General features: G+C 34.6%; 1 protein-coding gene across 1 annotated transcript; it reads right to left on the bottom strand.

Moving 5' to 3' along the window:
- Positions 1 to 3510: 3510 nt before the first annotated feature.
- Positions 3511 to 5393, bottom strand: LOC131656208 (sugar transport protein 5-like). The gene is made up of 4 exons (XM_058925968.1): positions 5252 to 5393; positions 4836 to 5155; positions 4044 to 4673; positions 3511 to 3951 (listed from the first exon to the last, which is right to left on the bottom strand). Exons 1-4 carry the CDS (start codon positions 5391 to 5393, stop codon positions 3511 to 3513), a joined length of 1533 nt encoding a protein of 510 aa, XP_058781951.1.
- Positions 5394 to 20553: the final 15160 nt, after the last annotated feature.

Raw genomic sequence — 20553 nt, 5'->3', positions numbered from 1 at the left:
CTATGACAAGTGTGATCTTCCTTCAGACTTACTAACTGCCAAAATTGGTTTCCTACTCTTTTACTAAATCTCATATAAAATGGACACTCCTTTTCACACTTAGCAACTATTCTTTTGCTATCATTTTTATGAAGTGCAAGTTTTTCTTCCTTTCCAATGCATACGACGAAACTGCATCTTTAACAAGATTCTTTGTTGCAAAAGTCATTCCTAGCTCAAATCTCACTTCTTACCCAGAATTAGACATTTTAAATTTGGGATACCTAAGTTTATCACCTTCATCTTCACTTCCTAGGGGAGTATCAAGGTCATCTGAATCAATTTGTTTTCCTTCATTAAAATCAGCTGCTATTGTTGGTTCTTGGTTTGAAGACACTTGGTTTCCATCATTCTCTTCTTGCACAAAGGTATAACTAGGTACTTCATGTGTCCAATCCCAATCTTCTTCCTCTAAGTCATTGAATTCAATATCACCCAAGTCATCATCATCTTCCTGGATAAAATCTGAATCCTCTTCGCTAACATATCCACTTTCATCCATTTCCTCAGCATGCACTTCCCCCCTTTCCTCAGTTTGCACTTCTTCCCTTTCCTCTACCTGCACATCTTCCCTTTCCTCTACCGGCACTTCCTCCCTTTCCTCTACCTACACATCTTCCTTTTCCTTAGCTTGCACTTCTTCCCTTTCGGTCTCGTCAGAGTCAATAATGATTGGTTCTTGAATAGGTTCAACATAAGCCCTTAATTCATCTTCCGTTATAACGTCTGGTTCATCTACTACATGCTCAACATATATATTTGCACTTTCATAACCAAACATAACTTCCCCAAATTTCAAAACATATTTGTCATTATTTAGAGGTTTAAGACCATGCTCAAATGAATATTTAGGATCATGATACCAGAGACATTTGAATGTTACATAGCCCAAATTCTTGATAACTTCTTCAATTTCCATATATGACATTATATCAATATCTCGTTTCCAGTTCATATCTTCAACCTTTCCATTTACATAAAGCTTGCAAGGATATTGAAGTAATGTACCCCTCATGATTAATTGTCAACCTTACTGAATTAGTCTGAGATGGTCTAGAACAAAATAACAAAAAAAATACACGAACATTAAATTGTTTTTTTCAACATTCAGTAAGGTTAAAAACATTCAGTGAAAGCATTTGTTTTAACAAATCAATATTTCAGTTCATGGTAACAACATTCAGTGCAGTAATCAACATATCTCGCGACAAATTTTGGGTCTTCCTTAGTAATGGACGATGGTTTCCCATAAGTGAAAGACATTTTGCAACTGTTATAGATTCACAACAAATGAAAAGAGGCAAGAATTAGGGTTTCAGTTTCAAAATAGAAGAAATGCCTTTCGCAACTATTACATAATCAGACACATACCTTCGATGCGACCCCTGCAATGGAGATGTTCGATCGTCTTCCTCGTATCGTCTTCTGTAGAAAAATGGAACTTCCTCTTCCTCGTTTCACACTTTTGTTTTCCAGAAAAGTGATTTTGCTTTTTAACTTAACATTACTTTTCAATATATTGTTTTTAATTAGAGTTAAGTGTTTTTAATTTAATTTTAATTTGTTTTAAGTTATTTTCTATGACATGGCAAGTGTTTTAATGTCACGTAATAAAAGAAATGTACAACTCAACGCTTTTTGGTTGACAAATCGGCATGGGGTACTAAAACTGTTTAAAAAATAAATAAAGGACCTCATATCGTGATGAGTTAGGCAAAATAGGGGGACCAAAACTGTAATTTAGCCTTTATTTTATTAAAACAATTATGATGTATACGAGTAAAGAAATAGTTAGAAATAATTTTAAGGTTTAAATATGTTATTCGTCCTTTAAATATAATATTTTTTAATTTTAGTCTCTTTAAAAAAAAATTTAAAGAATAATTTTTTTTAAAAAAATTTTCATCTACAATTTAAATTTTCTACTACTAAAAGTCGAGCTCACTTGGCACTGACATATGACAATGCCAACATAGCAAAGATGTTGAGCTAGATGCCACGTGGCACTAACATTTTTTTTGTGCTTGAAAAAATGTATTTCATTTTGTAATATAATGTTTATTGTTTCTATTTTCTTTTTTGTGTGACCTCATCGAACCAATATTTTGGATCTTGTTTGAGCACACTTTGTGCTTATTGGATTCACATTTTTTTATTTTTATATATAATTTGTTTTTTTCAAAACAATAAAAAATTGGAAATAAAACTCAAATAATTTTCATAAATAATTTGTTTGGTGGAAGGATTTATTAAAGATAAGTGGTTGTTTTTTGTTGGACCCATTGGTTGAGAATTGTAGGTTTTCCATTCATGATGGTTTTAAAACTCCATTTTGGGAAGCTAGATGGTTGGAGGATATGGTGTTGAAAGAGTATTTTCCGGAATTATTCAAGGCTTCTTGCTTGAAAAATGTTTCGGTGACGGCAATGGGAGGATGGAGAGAAGGTAGATGGCATTGGAGTAATCTTGGTATTTCGAATGGTTTATTGGAAAGTAACGGGTTATTGGAGACTTTTTGTGCTTTAAAGGAGCGGTTGGAGATTTTTGAGGGTTGGTCGGAGGGAAAGGATGAAGTAGCGTGGCTAGTCAATTCGGATGCGGATTTTTCGGTAGCTTCGTGCTACAATTTTTATGAAAAATTGCGTATCCCGTTTGGTCCAAAAAATAAAAGTGATGATGCTTTTGGTTTGATATGGAAATTGGAGGTACCTTCTAAAATAAAAGCTTTTGGTTGGAGACTTTTTCTCAATAAGCTTCCAACTAAAGATCTTTTGGCTTTTAGAGGTTTGTCTTTCTCTATTGATAATTTATCATGCTCTTTGTGTGGTAGTTGTTTGGAGGATAGAAATCATTTCTTTTTTAGGTGTTCGGTGGTGAAAAGGATTTGGAGGGAGGTAGCAATTTGGGTTGGTAAAGAGGAAAATAGGGAGGAAGATTGCTTAGCCAACTTCATGGAATGGCATGATTATTTCGATTGTATGAAGGTGAAACATAGAAAGGAGGGTGCTGTGTGGCTTGCGACAACGTGGCATTTGTGAATTTTAAGGAATGGGGTGTGTTTTAGGAAAGAAAAGTGGAGCGTTAATAATGCCGTTTGAAATATTAAGTTGCTTATTTGGAGATGGTCTTTTTGTGGGAATATTACCGATTCCAAATACTCTTTTTATGAGTTTATTAAGGACCCTATGTTCTTCTTATCATAATTGTTATTTGGTTGGTAATATTTTCTTTGGTAGGCTATTTCCGGCTTTTGTAAATGGATTGAGGAACTCCTAGTTCTTCCGTTAATGATATTTTGCTTTCTAAAAAAAAATTCACCAAACACATTTTATAAAAAAAAAATACAATAGATTAAGACTCTCTTCTTAGTTCTTGGGCAAACTTAATCCTAGCAATAAATAAATTTTAAATCCATGAGACAAACACCTCTTAGTGAACACCAATATTTTTCCATTATTTTGCCTACAAACTTCATGGTTTATTTTCTTGATCTTCTTCTCCTTTAACAAACCGGGACCAAAACCAGTGTTTTCCCCATATAGTATACATTGACTCCAAAGAAATTCCTTTAGTCTCAGGCAAGAAGAAGATAATAAATAGAGTCATCACCGCAACCCAAAAAGCATAGAACACAAATGCCCCAAATTTGAAGTGGCATAGCATTGACAAAAACGTTTGTGATAACACAAATGTTAGTATGAATTGCACACCAATAGCTATGCTTTGTCCAGTGTTTCTGATATTTACTGGGAAAATCTCACTTGGAATTAACCATGTTAAAGGACCCCATGACCAACCAAAACCGGCAGAGTAGAAACACAAAAGCACCAATACCAATATTGCATGACCCTTCGTTACGCCGGTTGTGCCATTAACACCAGTCACCACTGCTAGCAGAATCGACACTGCGATCTTCACATTGTTCATGCAAAATATTTAATAATTAGTAGCGGAAAAATATATAAATCAATTCAAAGATAGATAGGTTTTAGTAATTCACTTACCAAGCAAACAAACATCATAATACCCCCGGTTATGAACAAGAATCTTCTACCAAATCGATCAATAACACTCGCGGAGATAAAGATAGAAATAAGGTTAACAACTCCAAGTATAATGGCGGAAAGTAAAGCACCTTCGTGCCCCAAACCCACAGAATGAAAGAGGTTAGGTGAATAAAAAGCAACAATGTTGATCCCTGAAAGCTGTTGGAAAATAGGGATTGCGAATGCCATAACCAACTGAGGTCGATACTTTCGTTTGAATATAGTCTTAAAAGGCTCTTGTTTCACTGATTTTGCGACTTCTGTGGATTTAACAAGTTCTTCTAACTCAAGTTCAATATCAATGGAGGATCCTCTAACTTTGCGTAAGGCTTTTCTTGCTTGCTCAATCTTGCCGCGTTCCACCAAGCTGCTTGGCGTGTCAGTGATGAGTAAGGCACCGATTGTCATAATGGCCGCAGGGAACACTGCAAGTCCAAGTGAGAGTCTCCATCCCCATGTGTGTGTGGAAGCGGCGTAGTTTATGCAACTTGCAGCTACTACGCCAATTCCTAAGAAGAGTTGAAAGCTTGTGCCGATAATGCCTCGCCATTTGGGAGGTGCAATTTCAGATAGATACAATGGTGCAGCCTTTTACAATAGAAAAATGTTATAATAAGAATAAGAAATATACATTAGCAGATAACTACTAAACCAAAATAATTTTGTAGCTGTGCACAGACATCAGATACTTGAATATTATTTTTTTATATAAATACTTATTAAAAAAAATGTTTACATCTAAAAACTTACTTGATTAGTAAAGCCAACCCCGAATCCGAGAAGAACACGACCCAAAATGAGCATGACAATATTTGCAGCACCACCATTAATAGCACCACCTGCAAGGAAGAGAATACCACCAAAGAAGATGGTGTTTCTCCGACCGAACGCAGCCGAGACCTTGCTAGCGGCGAGGGATGATACTAATCCAGCTAGATACAGAGAAGATGTGAATAATGTCAACACTTGACTATCATACACACAGTACAGATTTGCTTCGGTACCAGCAACCTTTTTTAGAATATCAGGAAAGAATTTTTGGAGAAATGGCACCATCGTTGTAACACCTCCTGAAATTCGATATCAATAATAATATTCATATCGAGAAAGAATCTTCTAAATAGATAAATTGTTTAACGGAATAAAAAAGGAGAAGAAGTGAAAACCTGAAACTCCGAGGTCATATCCAAAAAGAATGCCGCTGGATGCAACAACTATGCATGATATGAAGATTGAGAATGTTAACTTGCCACCAATATTGATGGAAGTAACTGGTGTACTATCCACTGTGAATCCTCCACCAGCCATTCTCAAACTACCTGTGTTTTTTCTATGGATTTTTCTACTTCTCAGGTTTTGAAATATAGCAGTAGTTTTATATGCGTAGATAAATAAGAAAAATAAAGAAAAATAATATATATAGAAAAATAATTAATGAAAAACCAAAATAAATAAATAAAGAAAACATAGTGAATAAATGGGAAAACTTGATAAAATAGAAATAAATCAAAAGAAAAACAGAGAAAAAAAACTATTCCAATATTCAGTTTCCAAGAAATAGTCTAAAAACATGAAATTTAACAATATTCCATTAAAAACCAATAATAAATGGAAATATAAAATAAATATATAAAGATGAATGAGAAATCTAAATACAGATAAATTATGGCCAGATATTATATATATATATATATATATATATATATATATATATATATATATATATATATATATATATATATATATATATATATATATATATAATATATATATATATATATATATATATATATATATATATTATATATTTCCTTCGGCCATAATTATAAGCAAATATTTTTTTTTTAGATTCATTGAATAATGAATGTATCTGGTCTTTTATGTAGATCAAATACATTCATTATTCAATTAACCTAAAAAAAAAATCTTCACATATATTTATGGCCGGAGGTAGTATATATATATATATATATCAAAATTACTAAGGCCGATTTAGAAACTCGGAAACTAAGATTAGTAGCTATAGCAAGGAAACCGGACTGTAGCACTCAGCCGAGTAGGCCTGAGTGTCAACCCTACTCGGGGCACTGGCCAAGTTGGAATGGGCATGCGAATCAATACCTCGGTCGCTAGCTATCCCTAGTCGGTTGCGACCGTTACAGATGCGAAGGGACGCCATAGCTGTTATGCAGAACTTTAAGCTCCATAAAGATGACGATGGAAGTTACGAGTGCTACCATTATTGGAGGTCTCCAAGAGTCACTCCATGATTGATTTAGTTTACCAGTACAGAGGTATAAATAAGGGCTCCCATCTGAAGGATAAGCAAGACATTCACTCTTGAGTTCATGCATACTACTATCGTACAACTAGAATCCCTTAATCCACCCAATCACCCTCTCAGTCTTACACAATACAGTTGTAACCTAAGTCTGATGTATGTTGATTTAAGCATGTTATAGAAGGATCAGAACTTAAGTCTTCGTAACCTAAGTCTTTGGAGTCTTCAGAACTTGTTTAGCAGAACCTTGTCTTTAGAGTCTTCAACACTTGGTCTTTAGATGCAGTGTCTTCAGATCTTTATAACTTGTTCAGCAGAACCTTGTCTTCAGCATCTTCAAAACTTGGGACAAAAGAAGCAAAGCTTTAGAAAGCCTACAAAGCTTCCTTGCAAAGTCATGATCTGAAGCTCTTCTACTAACATTCCTTAGAACTGTTGCATCAGAAGCATTCCAGAATCTTGACTTAACTTTGTAACACACCAAAGGTATTTTTTCAGAGTGTTGAGTTCAGAACCTGACGACGTCACACGCCTTCTTACCAGAGTCGGAACTTGTTGAGATAAAGCTACACACTAGACAGAAACCATTAGAGTACACAATTGTTCTCTTAGATACCATGTAAAGTTATCATCAAAATTCAAGGTCAACTGCAGAACCAATCTTGTTATTACAAGTTGAACATTGTAATAAGTTTTTGAATAAAAGAAGATTGATTTGTAGCACTCTTTTCCTTTGCAAGGGAAATGGTCTTGGGATTATCCCTAAATAGGGTTAAATCCAAGCTTGTGAGAGTAGCGTAATAATCAACTACACCACCGAGTCAAGTTAACACTTCTTCTACGGAAGTCGAGTACCAAAGGTGATTACGCCTCCGCACCTTTGTCCATACTAAAGTTGGTTACGTCTCTGGGCCTCTGTCTGCATTGAAGCCGGTTACGCCTCCAAACCTCTGTCGGCATCTAAACCGGTTACGCCTCTGGGCCTCTGTTTTCCCTAAGCCAGTTACGCCTCTCGGCCTCTTTCTGCCCTAAGCCGATTACGTCTTCGGGCCTCTTTCCATCCTAAGTCAATTTGGGCTTCCAGGCCTCTGTTTGCTACAACTTGGTTGCACTCAACCTCATTGTGTGGTATATCACTTCTCAGAAGTAAGTTCTCAACCAGGATAACTCTTCATCAAATAATTTAACCCCGCTACGTAAGCTTCTTACTAGGGGAAATGATATATTGCGTAAACCTAGTTACGCACTTAAAAAGGAAATTTCTTTCTGAAAACCCGCAAGGGGATTAAACCATGTTATAAAAGACCTAGTCGGGGCTAGAAATATATTACGTAAAAAGCCTACAAAAGGCTAGAAATACACCGTGTTGCCACAAAGGGCTTAAAGGTGGTACAAAAATATTACAAAATGCATCCTCATGGATGACTAATGAAAACTAAAAAAATAACTAGATTATGAACTTTCTTATGTATTTTTGACATAATGATACTTATTATTATAAGATTAGGATTTGATATGTTTTTTCTATTTTTTGTACTACATAACTATGGAACTCATATTTTATATTATGATGCTTATTTGATATTAAATGTTTCTGATTTGAATTAATTCTATTACGTCAAAAAGTGATAGAAAATAAAAAATAATACTGAAAAATATTAAAAAAATAATACTATATTTAAAAATATTTTAGTATAAAAAATTTAAATAAAAAATATTATAAAAATATAATATAATAGATAAAAAAATTAATAATGGTTTAAGCTGTTGCTAAATATAAAATTAAATAATTAGTAGCACTTTAAACCGTTACCAAATAAATTATTTTAAAAATTAATAAATCAAATTAAGACGGTTTTCACCGTCAAGATATCGTATTCACGACCGTTCTAGACCGTAGCGAGCAACAAGGAATACATAAATCATATTTACGACAGTTCCAACTGTCAGGATATCACATTCACGACAATTTTTAACCTTCGCGAATAACTATGAAAAAAATCCTGCAAAAATTCACGACGATTTTTAAATGTCGCAATTTATAGTTTAAGTCAGTTACATACCTTCGTGAACTTGCGCGACGGTTGGTGTGACATTTTTTGCAACTGTCGCGAAATACATTGGGGACACACGATTCCGCGACGGTACTGTAAATGTTGTAATCTTCCAAAATAATCGTCGCAATCTGTAAATTTTCTTGTAATGTGTGATGAATCGGGGAATGTGTTTGTTCCCCAAAACGCTCAAGAGAGAAAGGCTCTCTGGGCGCAATATATGAAATCACATGAAGGACATTTAGGGCGAAACTAATTTTCCCAAATCATCAAAGAGGTTTATGGAGACCTTAATGAATCCTTTAGTGATTCTAACTCAAAATTTATATCTTCTGGTTATATAAAAGTTCTAATGGAGACGGATGGCTCCTTAGTAGATTCAAAATTTCTAAGCTACAAATGCAGTACTGTCAACTACAGTGACATAGGAAAACTCTACACTAGTAGAAACCTTTCATCCACCGGGAACAAGGAGATTGTTATACTACAAATCAATGAGGATGGTGAGAGAGTTTGTCTCTTTCATCCAAAAAGCATAGGTGAAGAATGCTTTTATTTTTATATTGGAGTTTTCGAGGACTTCGAAATTCAAATTCCTTTCTCCGACTTTGATTTCGAGGTTGTATGTGAAGCTTTGAACATTAACCCTACTCTAGGCCTCTTCTTTTCCTTCTTCGAGTTGAAAAGTGCCGACAAGGGAAGTTGGGTCACCCTTAACAGAGCTCCTAGAAGGAGTTTCCTCCGAGCTTATACCTTAAACTATAAAGGGTTCAAAGATCGGTTTGTCCGAGTAAAGAGCGGAAACAGATGTCTCGATGTTTTGTATGCAATGGGTGGAAGTTAGTGCTTCCTTTTTTAATGGACAGAATCCAAAACCTATTTTCTGTTTTAATATGACAAGCTAAAGGTATACGAAATCCAGGCGTTTTCCGTACTGAACTATTTCCAAATGATGAAAGTAAAGAACATAATGGAAATGTTCGGTGAGCAAGAGAAACTCTTGGAATATTTGCCTAAGGATTCTACGAGCCTCATACTGTATGCCTTTTATTTTGTATCTCCCCTTATGTTTTGTTTGCTTTTATCTGTTTTGCAGCAAAATGACAACTGCCAACATTAAGGAACAGAGGAAGTTGATGACCGAGGCCAGAGCCAAGCGAATTGATCAGTATGCTTTAAAGTTAACCCCCTCCAGTATCCAAACTCGGAACCTTAGGAGGAAGAAACCGGATACCGACAAAGAAACCCAGGTGATCTCGGTCCCTCGGAGTGATATCCTCGATCCATCTCAATATAACCTTGTAAAAAAGGCAAAGACCGTGACGAGTGACCCCGTAAGAATATCCAACCCAGCGATCTTGGCTTTAATGCGGGAGAACAGTAGTAGCATTCAGCAGTCGTGTCCCTCCACTCAATTCAAATTCTGGGACAACAGCTTTGACGGCATGAAGTTCCTTTATGGCCATCTGAACTCCAATGAAGATGTTGCTAAGTCCAAATCCATTGGGGCTCAACAATTGGCTGCCAATGGGAGCTCTTACCTGATGGATGTTCTATGATGACCCAATTTCTATTTGAAGTTGGGGATGAGTTTGAGCAAGTTGAGCATCGGCTATCCAAATAGGTAGCCTAGCTGAAAAATTATCTCAAAGATCAAACCTTTAAGGTGGAGGAGGCCGCAAAGCAGTTGGCCGAAGTGACAAAAAAGAAAGAGAATGTCAAGGCCAGCTTGGATAGCTTGGTCCAGGAAGCTCTGCAGCTCAGAGAGTCCAACGAGCAATTAAAGCATTCTTTGAGAGATGCCCGGGTTGACCTGTTAGCTGTTGGGGATTAAGATTTTGAAAGGGCCAAAGCTCAAGCTTTGTTTCTCTAGCCGGACGTTAATGTTGCCGAGATGGACTTCTTCAAAGTCATCTTGGACGACTGGCTAGTGGATATGGATGCCGAAAACCCGGAGGCTGAAGCAGAAGGTGGAGCTGAAAAGGAGCCATCAGAGATTAATCGTGAGAATAGCTAGACTCTTGATGACCATCCCCATCTTTAACAACTCGGCGTGTGATTTTATGTGATTCCCTTTTTGTGACTTCTATTAGACATCTATGAAGATGTTTTTTTGTAATGTTTGCATTTTGTACCACTTTAAGCATTTATGGAAACGAATAGTGTTTCTAGCCCTTTATGGGCTTTTTATGTAATATGTTTTTAGCCCCTAGATGGCTTTATAGAACATGATTTGAGCCCCTTGTGGGTTTTAGAAAAAAAAAATTCTTTCTAAGTGCATAACCAGGTTTACATGATATATGATTTCCCCCAAGCAAGAAGCATGCGTACCAAGGTGAAATGCTTAGCTAAAGAGTTACAGTGGTTGTGAATTTGTTTCCAAAAAGTGTTATACCACACAACTAAGGTGACTGCTATTAAGTTGCAGTGAGTAGCGGATAGAGCTCCGGAGGCGTAACTGGCTTTGTTGCAGACAGAGAGCCATATGCGTAACCGGCTTACGGCGGATAGGGGCCCAGAGGTGTATCTGGCTTAGGTGCGCGACTCTTGGGGGCTCATATTTTCCTCAACCATCACTCAAGGGCGCCACAAACTTGATGCTCGTGCCTCCAAATGTGTATTATTTAGTTACAAACAGGGAATCAAAGGTTATGTTGTCATGTACCTTACTACTAGGGAAATATTTATCACAAGAAATGTCTCTTTGTATGAATATTGTTTCCCCTTCCAAACTCCTTCCTCCATACAGACCTCACACACTCATAAAATACTTGATTATATTCGGCCAATACTTGACACGCTTCAAGAAACTTCATCTCCACCAAAAACATCTCCTACTCCACAACCCTCCAATTCACCACCTACAACTCATTTTCCTTTTAACATCACTCCTTTTCAACCTTCACCTTAACTTACACCATCCCCAGCCACATCTCAAGACAATCCTTCCACCAACACTTCACCTAACCCCAAACTTATTGTTTCCAAAATTTCCAACAGAGTCATTCAAATTCCTAAACGTTATGCTAACTTTGTGTGAAATAACCTTTCTTTGTCACATCATACTATCTACCTTATCTCATTAACCTCTACATTCCTTCTACTTCTAACCAATACATTATTATCATAACCTCTCAAAATGAGCCTACTACCTTTAAACAAGCTGCTCAATACAATTGTTGAAATCAAGATATGTTACATGATCTTCAAGCCCTACAACAAAACAACAGTTGGCTCATGTCTGCCTTACTAACTCATAAGAAACCCATCGATTTCAAATGGTCTACAAAATAAAGTGAAAAGTTGATGGCTTAATTGAGAGATACAAAGCTCATTTGGTTGCTAAAGGATACACACAAACTGTATGTATCAACTACATGGACACTTTTTCTCTAATTCCTAAAATGACCACCATCAGGTTACTCTTCGCCATTGCTGCTTCACAAAATTGGAATTTGATTTAACTCGATGTCAATAACGTTTTCCTTCATGGGGATCTTAATGAAGAGGTTTAAATGACACCACCTTCTGTCCTTGTCCCATCCAATCCTGACCATGTTTGAAAGGTTCAAAAGTCTCTTATAGGCTTGAAGCAGGCTAGCAGACAGTGGTTTTCTAAACTCTCTTCCTTACTATTTTCCTTAAATTAAAAGAAATCTGCATTTGATCAATCCCTCTTCACCAGAATTCATGGAAACACCTTCATTAACCTCCTCATCTATGTTCATTGCTTGTCTTATAAAGACTACACACTTTAGTGTTGTCATCATCAAAACCATTATGAACATCTAGATGTTGTAGACACTATACATGCAAACACATAAATCCACATCCCCCTCATTCTCAGGGATGTGAAATAAATAGGAAAACATAGATAAAGGATTAGAGTTGTTGAACTCCTCTTGATTAATAAAGAGACTATACTTCACTCTCCATGAGAGTATATTTCTCCCCCTTTACCATTATCAAAATGGAGAAAATAATAAACAAATAGATAAAAAAAATTAAAGCACATATGTCAAGGAGAAGTAACACTGTCATTCAGATCTAACAGAAGAGCGGGAACCGGTGTAAAAAAAATCTCCATCTGGTTCTAATTCATTGTAGAGGGATATGATGCATAGAATATTGCACATCTCGGCAAACTTATTCAGAGATAGAGATATTTAATGCTTTTGAATTTCAAAAGTAAGGATTCCACCTGTATATCTGAGGTTACAGAAAAACATCCTTATTGAAAGTTGGGAAAATCTCACCTGATGCGTTTTTGATGAAGCTTTTCTAATTTTCCTCATCTGGCATCTTGAAGAACTCACAGTTTTTAATGTCACTCACATCAAAGTAGTATGATGGAAAGATTATGTGGTAGCATAATCCATCTTGAATCCATTCTCTTTCTTTAGAGCTGAGAAGTCTTCAGAGAAAAATACTGAAGCAAATGAACATCTAGTGGTTATAATTCTTTTAGAAGGCATAGTAATTATGATTTTGTACACTAAGGTTGTGATCCTAGGCTCTCAAAAAATACTAGAAACTAACGCAAATCAGAGAAGAAACGAGTAAGGGGTGAGAATAAGAGGGTCAAGAGCGAATTACCTTTTATAGGCCACGTCTAATTGATTATATAACCTTCTAAGCAATTGTATGACTTCTAATCAATTAAAGTAATTAATACAATTAATACTAATGATTGATTGATGGATTCCCACATGTTTTAATGTTATAATCGATAATGAATTGGGATTAATCGATTATAGGGAGAAAATTTTGAAATTAAAAAAGCACCTAATCAATTAGACCTAAGGATGTAAATGGAATGTGAAATGTTTTCTTTAAATAAAACTTCAAAAAAAAATGAGAAGACTAATTTTTTAGAAGATGAAAAGACAAAGTCTAATAAATTAATGATATTTAAATACAGATATATCTGTGGGAACATGCATCATTAAATCTGCATATGTATCAAGTAAAAATGGGTATTTAAATATCCATTTGTTTTATTCGTGGATATCCAATAAGGTACTCACTCCGTACCCGAGACTGATTTTATTCGCGCATACCCGCAGGTACGGGTTTTTTTCATCTCTAATTAGACCTTTAAGGTCAATCGACTATATGATATTTTTTACCTGCCTTGGTCTTTTTGGCCTTAGATAGTATTTGACTTAGCTACTTCTTCTTTCTTCACCTTTCTCAACAAGATTGCACCTTTTTCTTAATTTCTCCTTTTGGCTTAGCAACCTTTGCTTTAAACTCAAATTTATCTCAAAACTAAAATATTAATAATAATAACATAAATTTAATAAGCACATGAAAGACCACTTGATAGAGGATTTAATCAGAGTTTTCTGATTTGAATTCTATCAAGTATTTTACCTCAAAATGTCTCAAGATATCATGAGAAACTCCCTCATTTGGAGGAAACGACATCACAATATGGAATTACGAAAGTTGAGCTCAAATTTCTTAAGAGTGATATGACCATTAAAAAAATTTCACCGACGGGAAGTTTTCTCAAAATATCTTGAGATTTTGAGGTAAAACACTTGGTAGGAAATTGGATTGGAAAACATCGAGGAAATTACATGACAATCGGTCTTTTTCATGCTTACTGAATTTATTTTTCTCACTAAAATTTTTGGGTTTGAGTTGATCGTGCCTAAATCAAGAATGCAAAGCAAAATTTGAAAAATCTAGGCAAAAGGGGTGCATTTCACAAGTTTGGGGGTGCAAAAAGCAATAATTCGAGCTACATCTCTTGACAAGGCCCAAAAGGATCAAAAGGAGGTGAAAATGCCTAAATAATCTATTAGGCATGGTTGTAATCGATTAGAGCATATTTGAATTTCAAAATTCAAATTTTCGCTTCACATAATAGATTTGGGTATAATCGGATATGAAATAGATTAGAGTGTTCCATGTTATCAAAGCATCTTAAACGAATAATCTTTAAACATAAGTTAGAATATGATACCATTTGTTGAACATGAGACTCCAAACATAAGAGGGGGTGAATTGTGCGAGATTGAAAATCTTTTTTTTTTAATAAATATTTTACAAAAACAATATTTAAAAATATTTTGTAAAACAAACAAAGTAAAAGCAACAAAAATAATAAAATGAAATTGCATCAAAATAAATAATTGGAATGCAAAGAGTTAAGGGATGAGAAAAATGTACCCAAATTATAGAGGTTCGGTCTAATGAAGTGATATACTATTCTCCCCACAAAAACAATAGAGAATTCATTCTTGAGAATTTCCACTATGATGTGAGCTTTTGACAGACTTTAACCATAAAATTGGAGTTTTAAAGACGAATATCTTCACAACCAATTGAAAGATTTTAACAACATGCTAAGCTCACAAACTGACTCATATATTTTAACAAATAACAATGCTCACGAACAGACTGAGAGTTTTAATAACAAAGATCTCCCAAACCAAACAAAGGTTTTACTTGGATTACCTCAACAACCAAACAAGAGCTTTTCACTTAGATTAGCTCACAACCAAATTTTTTCTCCCAATGAGATATTAAAAATATTTCATTATACCAGATCATACTATCGCAAAAGTATAAAGGTTTCACTCTCAAAAATACTAAGACAAGTGTGAGAAAATAAGAGAGAGAAAGAGAGAGAGAGAGAGAGAGAGAGAGAGAGAGAGAGAGAGAGAGAGAGAAGAGAATAGAAGAGAGTGTAATAAAGGTATCTCAAGTACATTTTTTGGTGTTTTAGAATTGAGAAGGAAAAATACCCTTTTTGGTCCCTTATGTTAACCTCGAGGTTCATTTTGATCCCTTAACTTCAAAAAGTGTCATATTGCTTCCTTAACTCTTCAAACGATGTCATTTTAGTCCCTTTTGTCATATTAGTGACTGATTTAGCGACCGATTTTTGAGTTTTTCCGTCACTAATGTGACAAAAGGGACTACAATGACACATTTTGAAGAGTTAAGGGACCAATATGACACTTTTTGAAGTTAAGGGACCAAAATGAACCCTGAGGTTAACATAAGGGACCAAAAAAGGTATTTTGTCAATTGAGAAAGGGTCCTTCTAATTTTAGGACAAACAATTGCTCAAATATTGAAACAATCCATGGGTTTTTCAATGCTCATGATTGATTATCCCAAGTGGATAATCATTTTTAAGTGGTCAGAGGTGCTTCTAATCAGTCAGACAATTTCATAATCAACTAGCTAGGCTTATAAAACATTTTTAAGTGATTTTAAAAAATCAATATAGGTTTTTCAAGAGATTTAAGTGTGTGTTATTTGTCTTAGTAAATTCGAGAGTTAGTCTTACACCTTTACAAATAATGATCACTCGACACTGACTCTACGAGTTTTTACAAATAATTATTTGCTGACTTCATCGAATACTGTTTGACATAAGGTGTTGTGTCAACAGATAGACACAAATAACTCGATCTTTAAGTATAACAATATTGAATCACCACAACTTGATCAATATAGCTTGATCAACATAACTTGATCAACACAACTTAATATTCAAGTACATCCACTTGATCATTGCATTAAATGATCTTCAGGCTTCATCTTGATCAACGCATATTGATTTTCACGCATAATCACTTGGTCAACATGTCAAGCACCATCACTTGATCTACATATCAAGCACCATCACTCTATCAATATATCAAACACCAACACTTGATCCCCATATCAAGCATCATCACTTGATTAGAAACAGGTCAATAACCATCATTTGATCAACACATCAACAACCATAGTTGGATCAACATATTGGATGATATCATCTTAGCCAAATAGGTCTTAAATAGCAAGACTTATGAAAACTTGTCTTAAGAGGGTTGTCAACATCAAAACCAAATCAACAAGTTTCTATGGACTTCATTCCCGAAAGCACACAAATCCACAAGGTTATCTAGATAAAATCTCTATTTGGTTTTCAAGATCAACCAGTCAAAATCTCATTCTTGGTTCATAAGCTTATCATGTGAAAAGATCCACTTGGTTTGAGGAATTTGCTTGTGAAAATCTCCTAATCAATTGTAATAAGCTTCATAGGTGTAACCTGGTAAAATCCTAAAAGATTTTATTAGTGGAGCTCTCAAGAAGTTTTTTTGGGAGAGGAGTAGGCCAAGATATCGTCCGAATCTTTAAAGTTCTTAGGGAAATCTATCTTAGCTCTCTCTCTACTTTCAGTTATTTACTTTCCTTTACATTTCTAACTTCCTATTTTCTGATGTTATCTATTTTTAACTATACTAACACAAACTACTAATTTTAGTAATTAATCTTAAAGTAATTATGAATTTTGAATACCATAATTCGCCCATCCCCCCTCGTGCTTGGTGTCAATCGTAGTATTGAAATATGAACTTTGGATATACATTCATGAGCAACTTCAAGAAACTTTCAAGCCTCCTTGGCACTATTGCATGTATTAACGATCTTGAAGATATTTGTATCGACTACATTATATATGGCATTAAGAGAACGAGAGTTTCCAAGTTCAACTTCATCTTCAACAGTTTTCCAATCTTTCCAGGCTTTAAAAATTCAATGTTGTCTTCAACTAGGATCTTTGGTGGAGTCCATTCATATATGTTTGCTTTCCAAGTTTTGTTGTCCATTGACGTAAGAAAAGAAACCACGTGAATCTTTCAATAGTCATAATTAGTACCATCAAGAATTGAAGGACGATTAACATATCCCCTTTCTTTGGTATTTTCCGTCTTGAATAAAAAAAAATTAAAAACTCTGGAGTGCACCCAATCAAAACAGGATGACTGCTCTAATGTCAATTAAAATGCTTAGTCGACAAAAAGATGTCACACACAATGTTAAGACAATGTGTGAGACAATATGATTTGAAAAGAGCGAAGAACAAATAAGAAAATTAAATACCACAAATAATTGGTAACCTAATTTGGTGCAACATCACCTACGTCTAAAGGGCTACAATCCAATGAAAGAAAATTTACTGATTTTAATAGTCAATAGTACACAACAGTTTCATCCACTAGTACAAAAATGTTAATTTACACCCGTTTTTTATTAAATTTACACCCATTATTTTTAATAAAAATCGGGTGTATATCCACAGGGTGAGAAATGTCTAACGAATTTACACCCGTTTTATTTTAAAAATATCGGGTGTAATTGGGCGTAATTACATTTTTAATTACACCCTGTTTTAATAAAAATCGGGTGTAATTGGGCGTAATTACGTTTTTAATTACACCCTGTTTTAAAAAAAATTGGGTGTAATTGGGCGTAATTACGTTTTTAATTACACCCTATTTTAATAAAAATCGGGTGTAATTTGGCGTAATTACATTTTAATTACACCCTGTTTTAATAAAAATCGGGTGTAATTGGGCGTAATTACGTTTTAACTACACCCATTTTAATAAAAATCGGGTGTAACTGGGCGTAATTACATTTTAATTACACCCTATTTTAATAAAAATCGGGTGTAAATATGTTCTTAATTACACCATATTTTAATAAAAATCGGGTGTAAATACGCCATTTATGAATGAACAATTATATCTATTTACACCCTATTTCATATACACCATTTAGTTATATTTCATTTTCAGTCATAATATTGCAAATACTATAAAAATCATACACATAAAAATCATATTTTAACTAAGTCAATATTTTTCATATTAACCAAAAAAATATACAAAATCATGTACAGTCATAATATTTCAAGTATTATAAAATCATACACATAAAAATTATATTTTAACTAAGTCATAACACTTTCTTCATATATAATTTTACGCCATGCTTGACGGTTAGTTTCGGTGTTTTCTAGTTCAATTGAATCCAACCGCTTTCCACATGTAGCATTGGATTCATCCATGGCCAAAATACCACGCCCTGGAGAAGCAATTGTTTTCTGTATGCAAAAAAACAAGACACAAAAAATTATTACAAGAAAGTGTTATTACAATAAAAAAAGTCACATGTATCAATGGTATATAGCTCAGATGTGCATTTTAACACGCTAATGCTTTGCAACAAATATGAAGGTTTATTCATTTTTTCAAATTATTACTGATGTTAGCATGTCAGTGTCGGTGTCATGTCCGGTGTCGGTATATGTGTATGTGCTTCATAGTCTAAATATGCTTATGCATACAGTTAGAGAAAGATACATACCAAGAGTTTGATTGATCCTTCTATTGTAAGCAACATGATACATCTTAAGAAGCAAAAAATGAAGTGATTGACAGACTGTTGGGAAGTGATAGTATTGATGCCTACATGTTGGACACTGAGACTCACGCCGACAATTCATCGACTTATACACACACAAGAAACAACATATGTGACCACAAGCTGCAAAAATGAAGGGAAAAAAACAAAATTCACAACGCTACTCGCATTTTTAATATATATTTCAAGAAAATATTGATTGTTGCCTTACATAGTATAATGGTTGACTTCAGGTATTTGACGTAGTAACGCAGTCGGTTCACTGTGATGGTTGGTCAAAATCCTCCTATTTTCAAATTTATTCCAACTCCAACCTCTAAGTTGAAATCAAGTATCAAAAAGAATTAACAAACGAAATGAAACAATACGTGAATAAATAGAAAACTCACCGCCTTGCGGAGCTTCTTGATGAGTGCCATAGGCTTGCTGCTCAAACCACGTTGAAACCTAAAATTAAAATGCAGAGATTGTTAATAGTAAAGAATCAAATTGAGAGGTGGACTACATGGAAAATATAACAAATATTGAGTAGTAATTTCAAAACCGTCCTTCATAATAATTGTAGTTTCAGTTCTAGGCTGTTAAGTGCCAAATGAACATGGGTTCTAAATTCTAATCATTTATTAGTTTATACCTGAAGGTCCAAGAGAGAAGGAACAAGGGGTTCCTCCATATTTGCTGCTAAAGATAAACATGCAAATGATAGAAGTTGCAGAGACCATCCATTTGATTCCTGTTTAACAATGTAATCATTGTTCAATTAAAAGTAGAAATTCACTAATTCTTTTCAAACTTTATGGCACAAAAAAACTAGAACCAAGAAAACAATTATCTTATCTAAGCTTTGGCCAGCTTGATAGGAGAGATAACCATTCAAGTTTGCCTTATGACGTCACCACCGTATCACATTATCAATTAATCTAATAATAATGACTGAGTCTTCAATTAATCTATCTAAAACCATAACCACTATCTTTACTATTATCAAATGTCAGCACCAAGTTTTACCAAACAATTCATAATTATTATGTTTAAGAAGAACTATAAAGGCACACTAAATTCATGCCGGACACAGATTCCAGCATACATATCTATAATCGTTATACTTACGTATCATGCATGTGATACCGTGAGGACAAAAGAAGCCTTCGCAACATGCTCGACAATTTGAAGTCCTAGCGGGCACATCCTTTGAATCTCTAAGGTCAATCTTCTGGCTTGGGGGAACACTAAATGCCCATCCGGGCTCGCAACCAGGAACCCACGAGGTTAAATTGCAGTTCTTATTAGGCTTTAAATAATTGGCACTTGTAGATCTATCCATTAAACTATTTAAGTAAAACTTCACTTCTGCGGCTGTACACAAGCGGTTTGTAATATCTCCTGTCAAATTCATCAGAAACAAAAGCATAAGAAGAGTTGTGCAGGTGACATGTTTATAACATCAAATGGAAAACGAAGTGCGCGTAAAATTGAATATGAGCTCCTGAAGATTTCTAACCGAAAAATGAACAAGTCAAGTCTAATGGACTTCTTAGAAAAAAGAAAAAAAGAATCTAAAGCAATAGAAAGTGTCTCATCTGTTCCTACATTTTCCTAGAAGCAAATAGCAAAAGGATGTAATGTTTGTTTCTGCATGTCATTGTTCATACCATTAGTCTTTTTAATGCAAGAAGACAAAAATCCCAAACCCGACGAAAAATTAAAGGCTTGATTCCAATCAGAATCCCTGAAACAAAAAAACCAACATCTATATCAGTATTACGAAGTCGATACAGAATAGCTTTTGCAAGAAATAAGCATTGTCATATCATATTCAATTGCATCCTGAGTAAAACACACAATCTTGAAACACTCTAAGCATAAAAATCACAAGAATAATTCCATAAAAGTCACCTCATATTCAATA

The sequence above is a fragment of the Vicia villosa genome, linkage group LG3, assembly GCF_029867415.1.
Source record: "Vicia villosa cultivar HV-30 ecotype Madison, WI linkage group LG3, Vvil1.0, whole genome shotgun sequence".
Taxonomy (NCBI): Eukaryota; Viridiplantae; Streptophyta; class Magnoliopsida; order Fabales; family Fabaceae; genus Vicia; species Vicia villosa.
The sequence above is the reverse complement of the archived record's forward strand: the minus strand, read 5'-3'. Positions and strand labels throughout refer to the sequence as shown.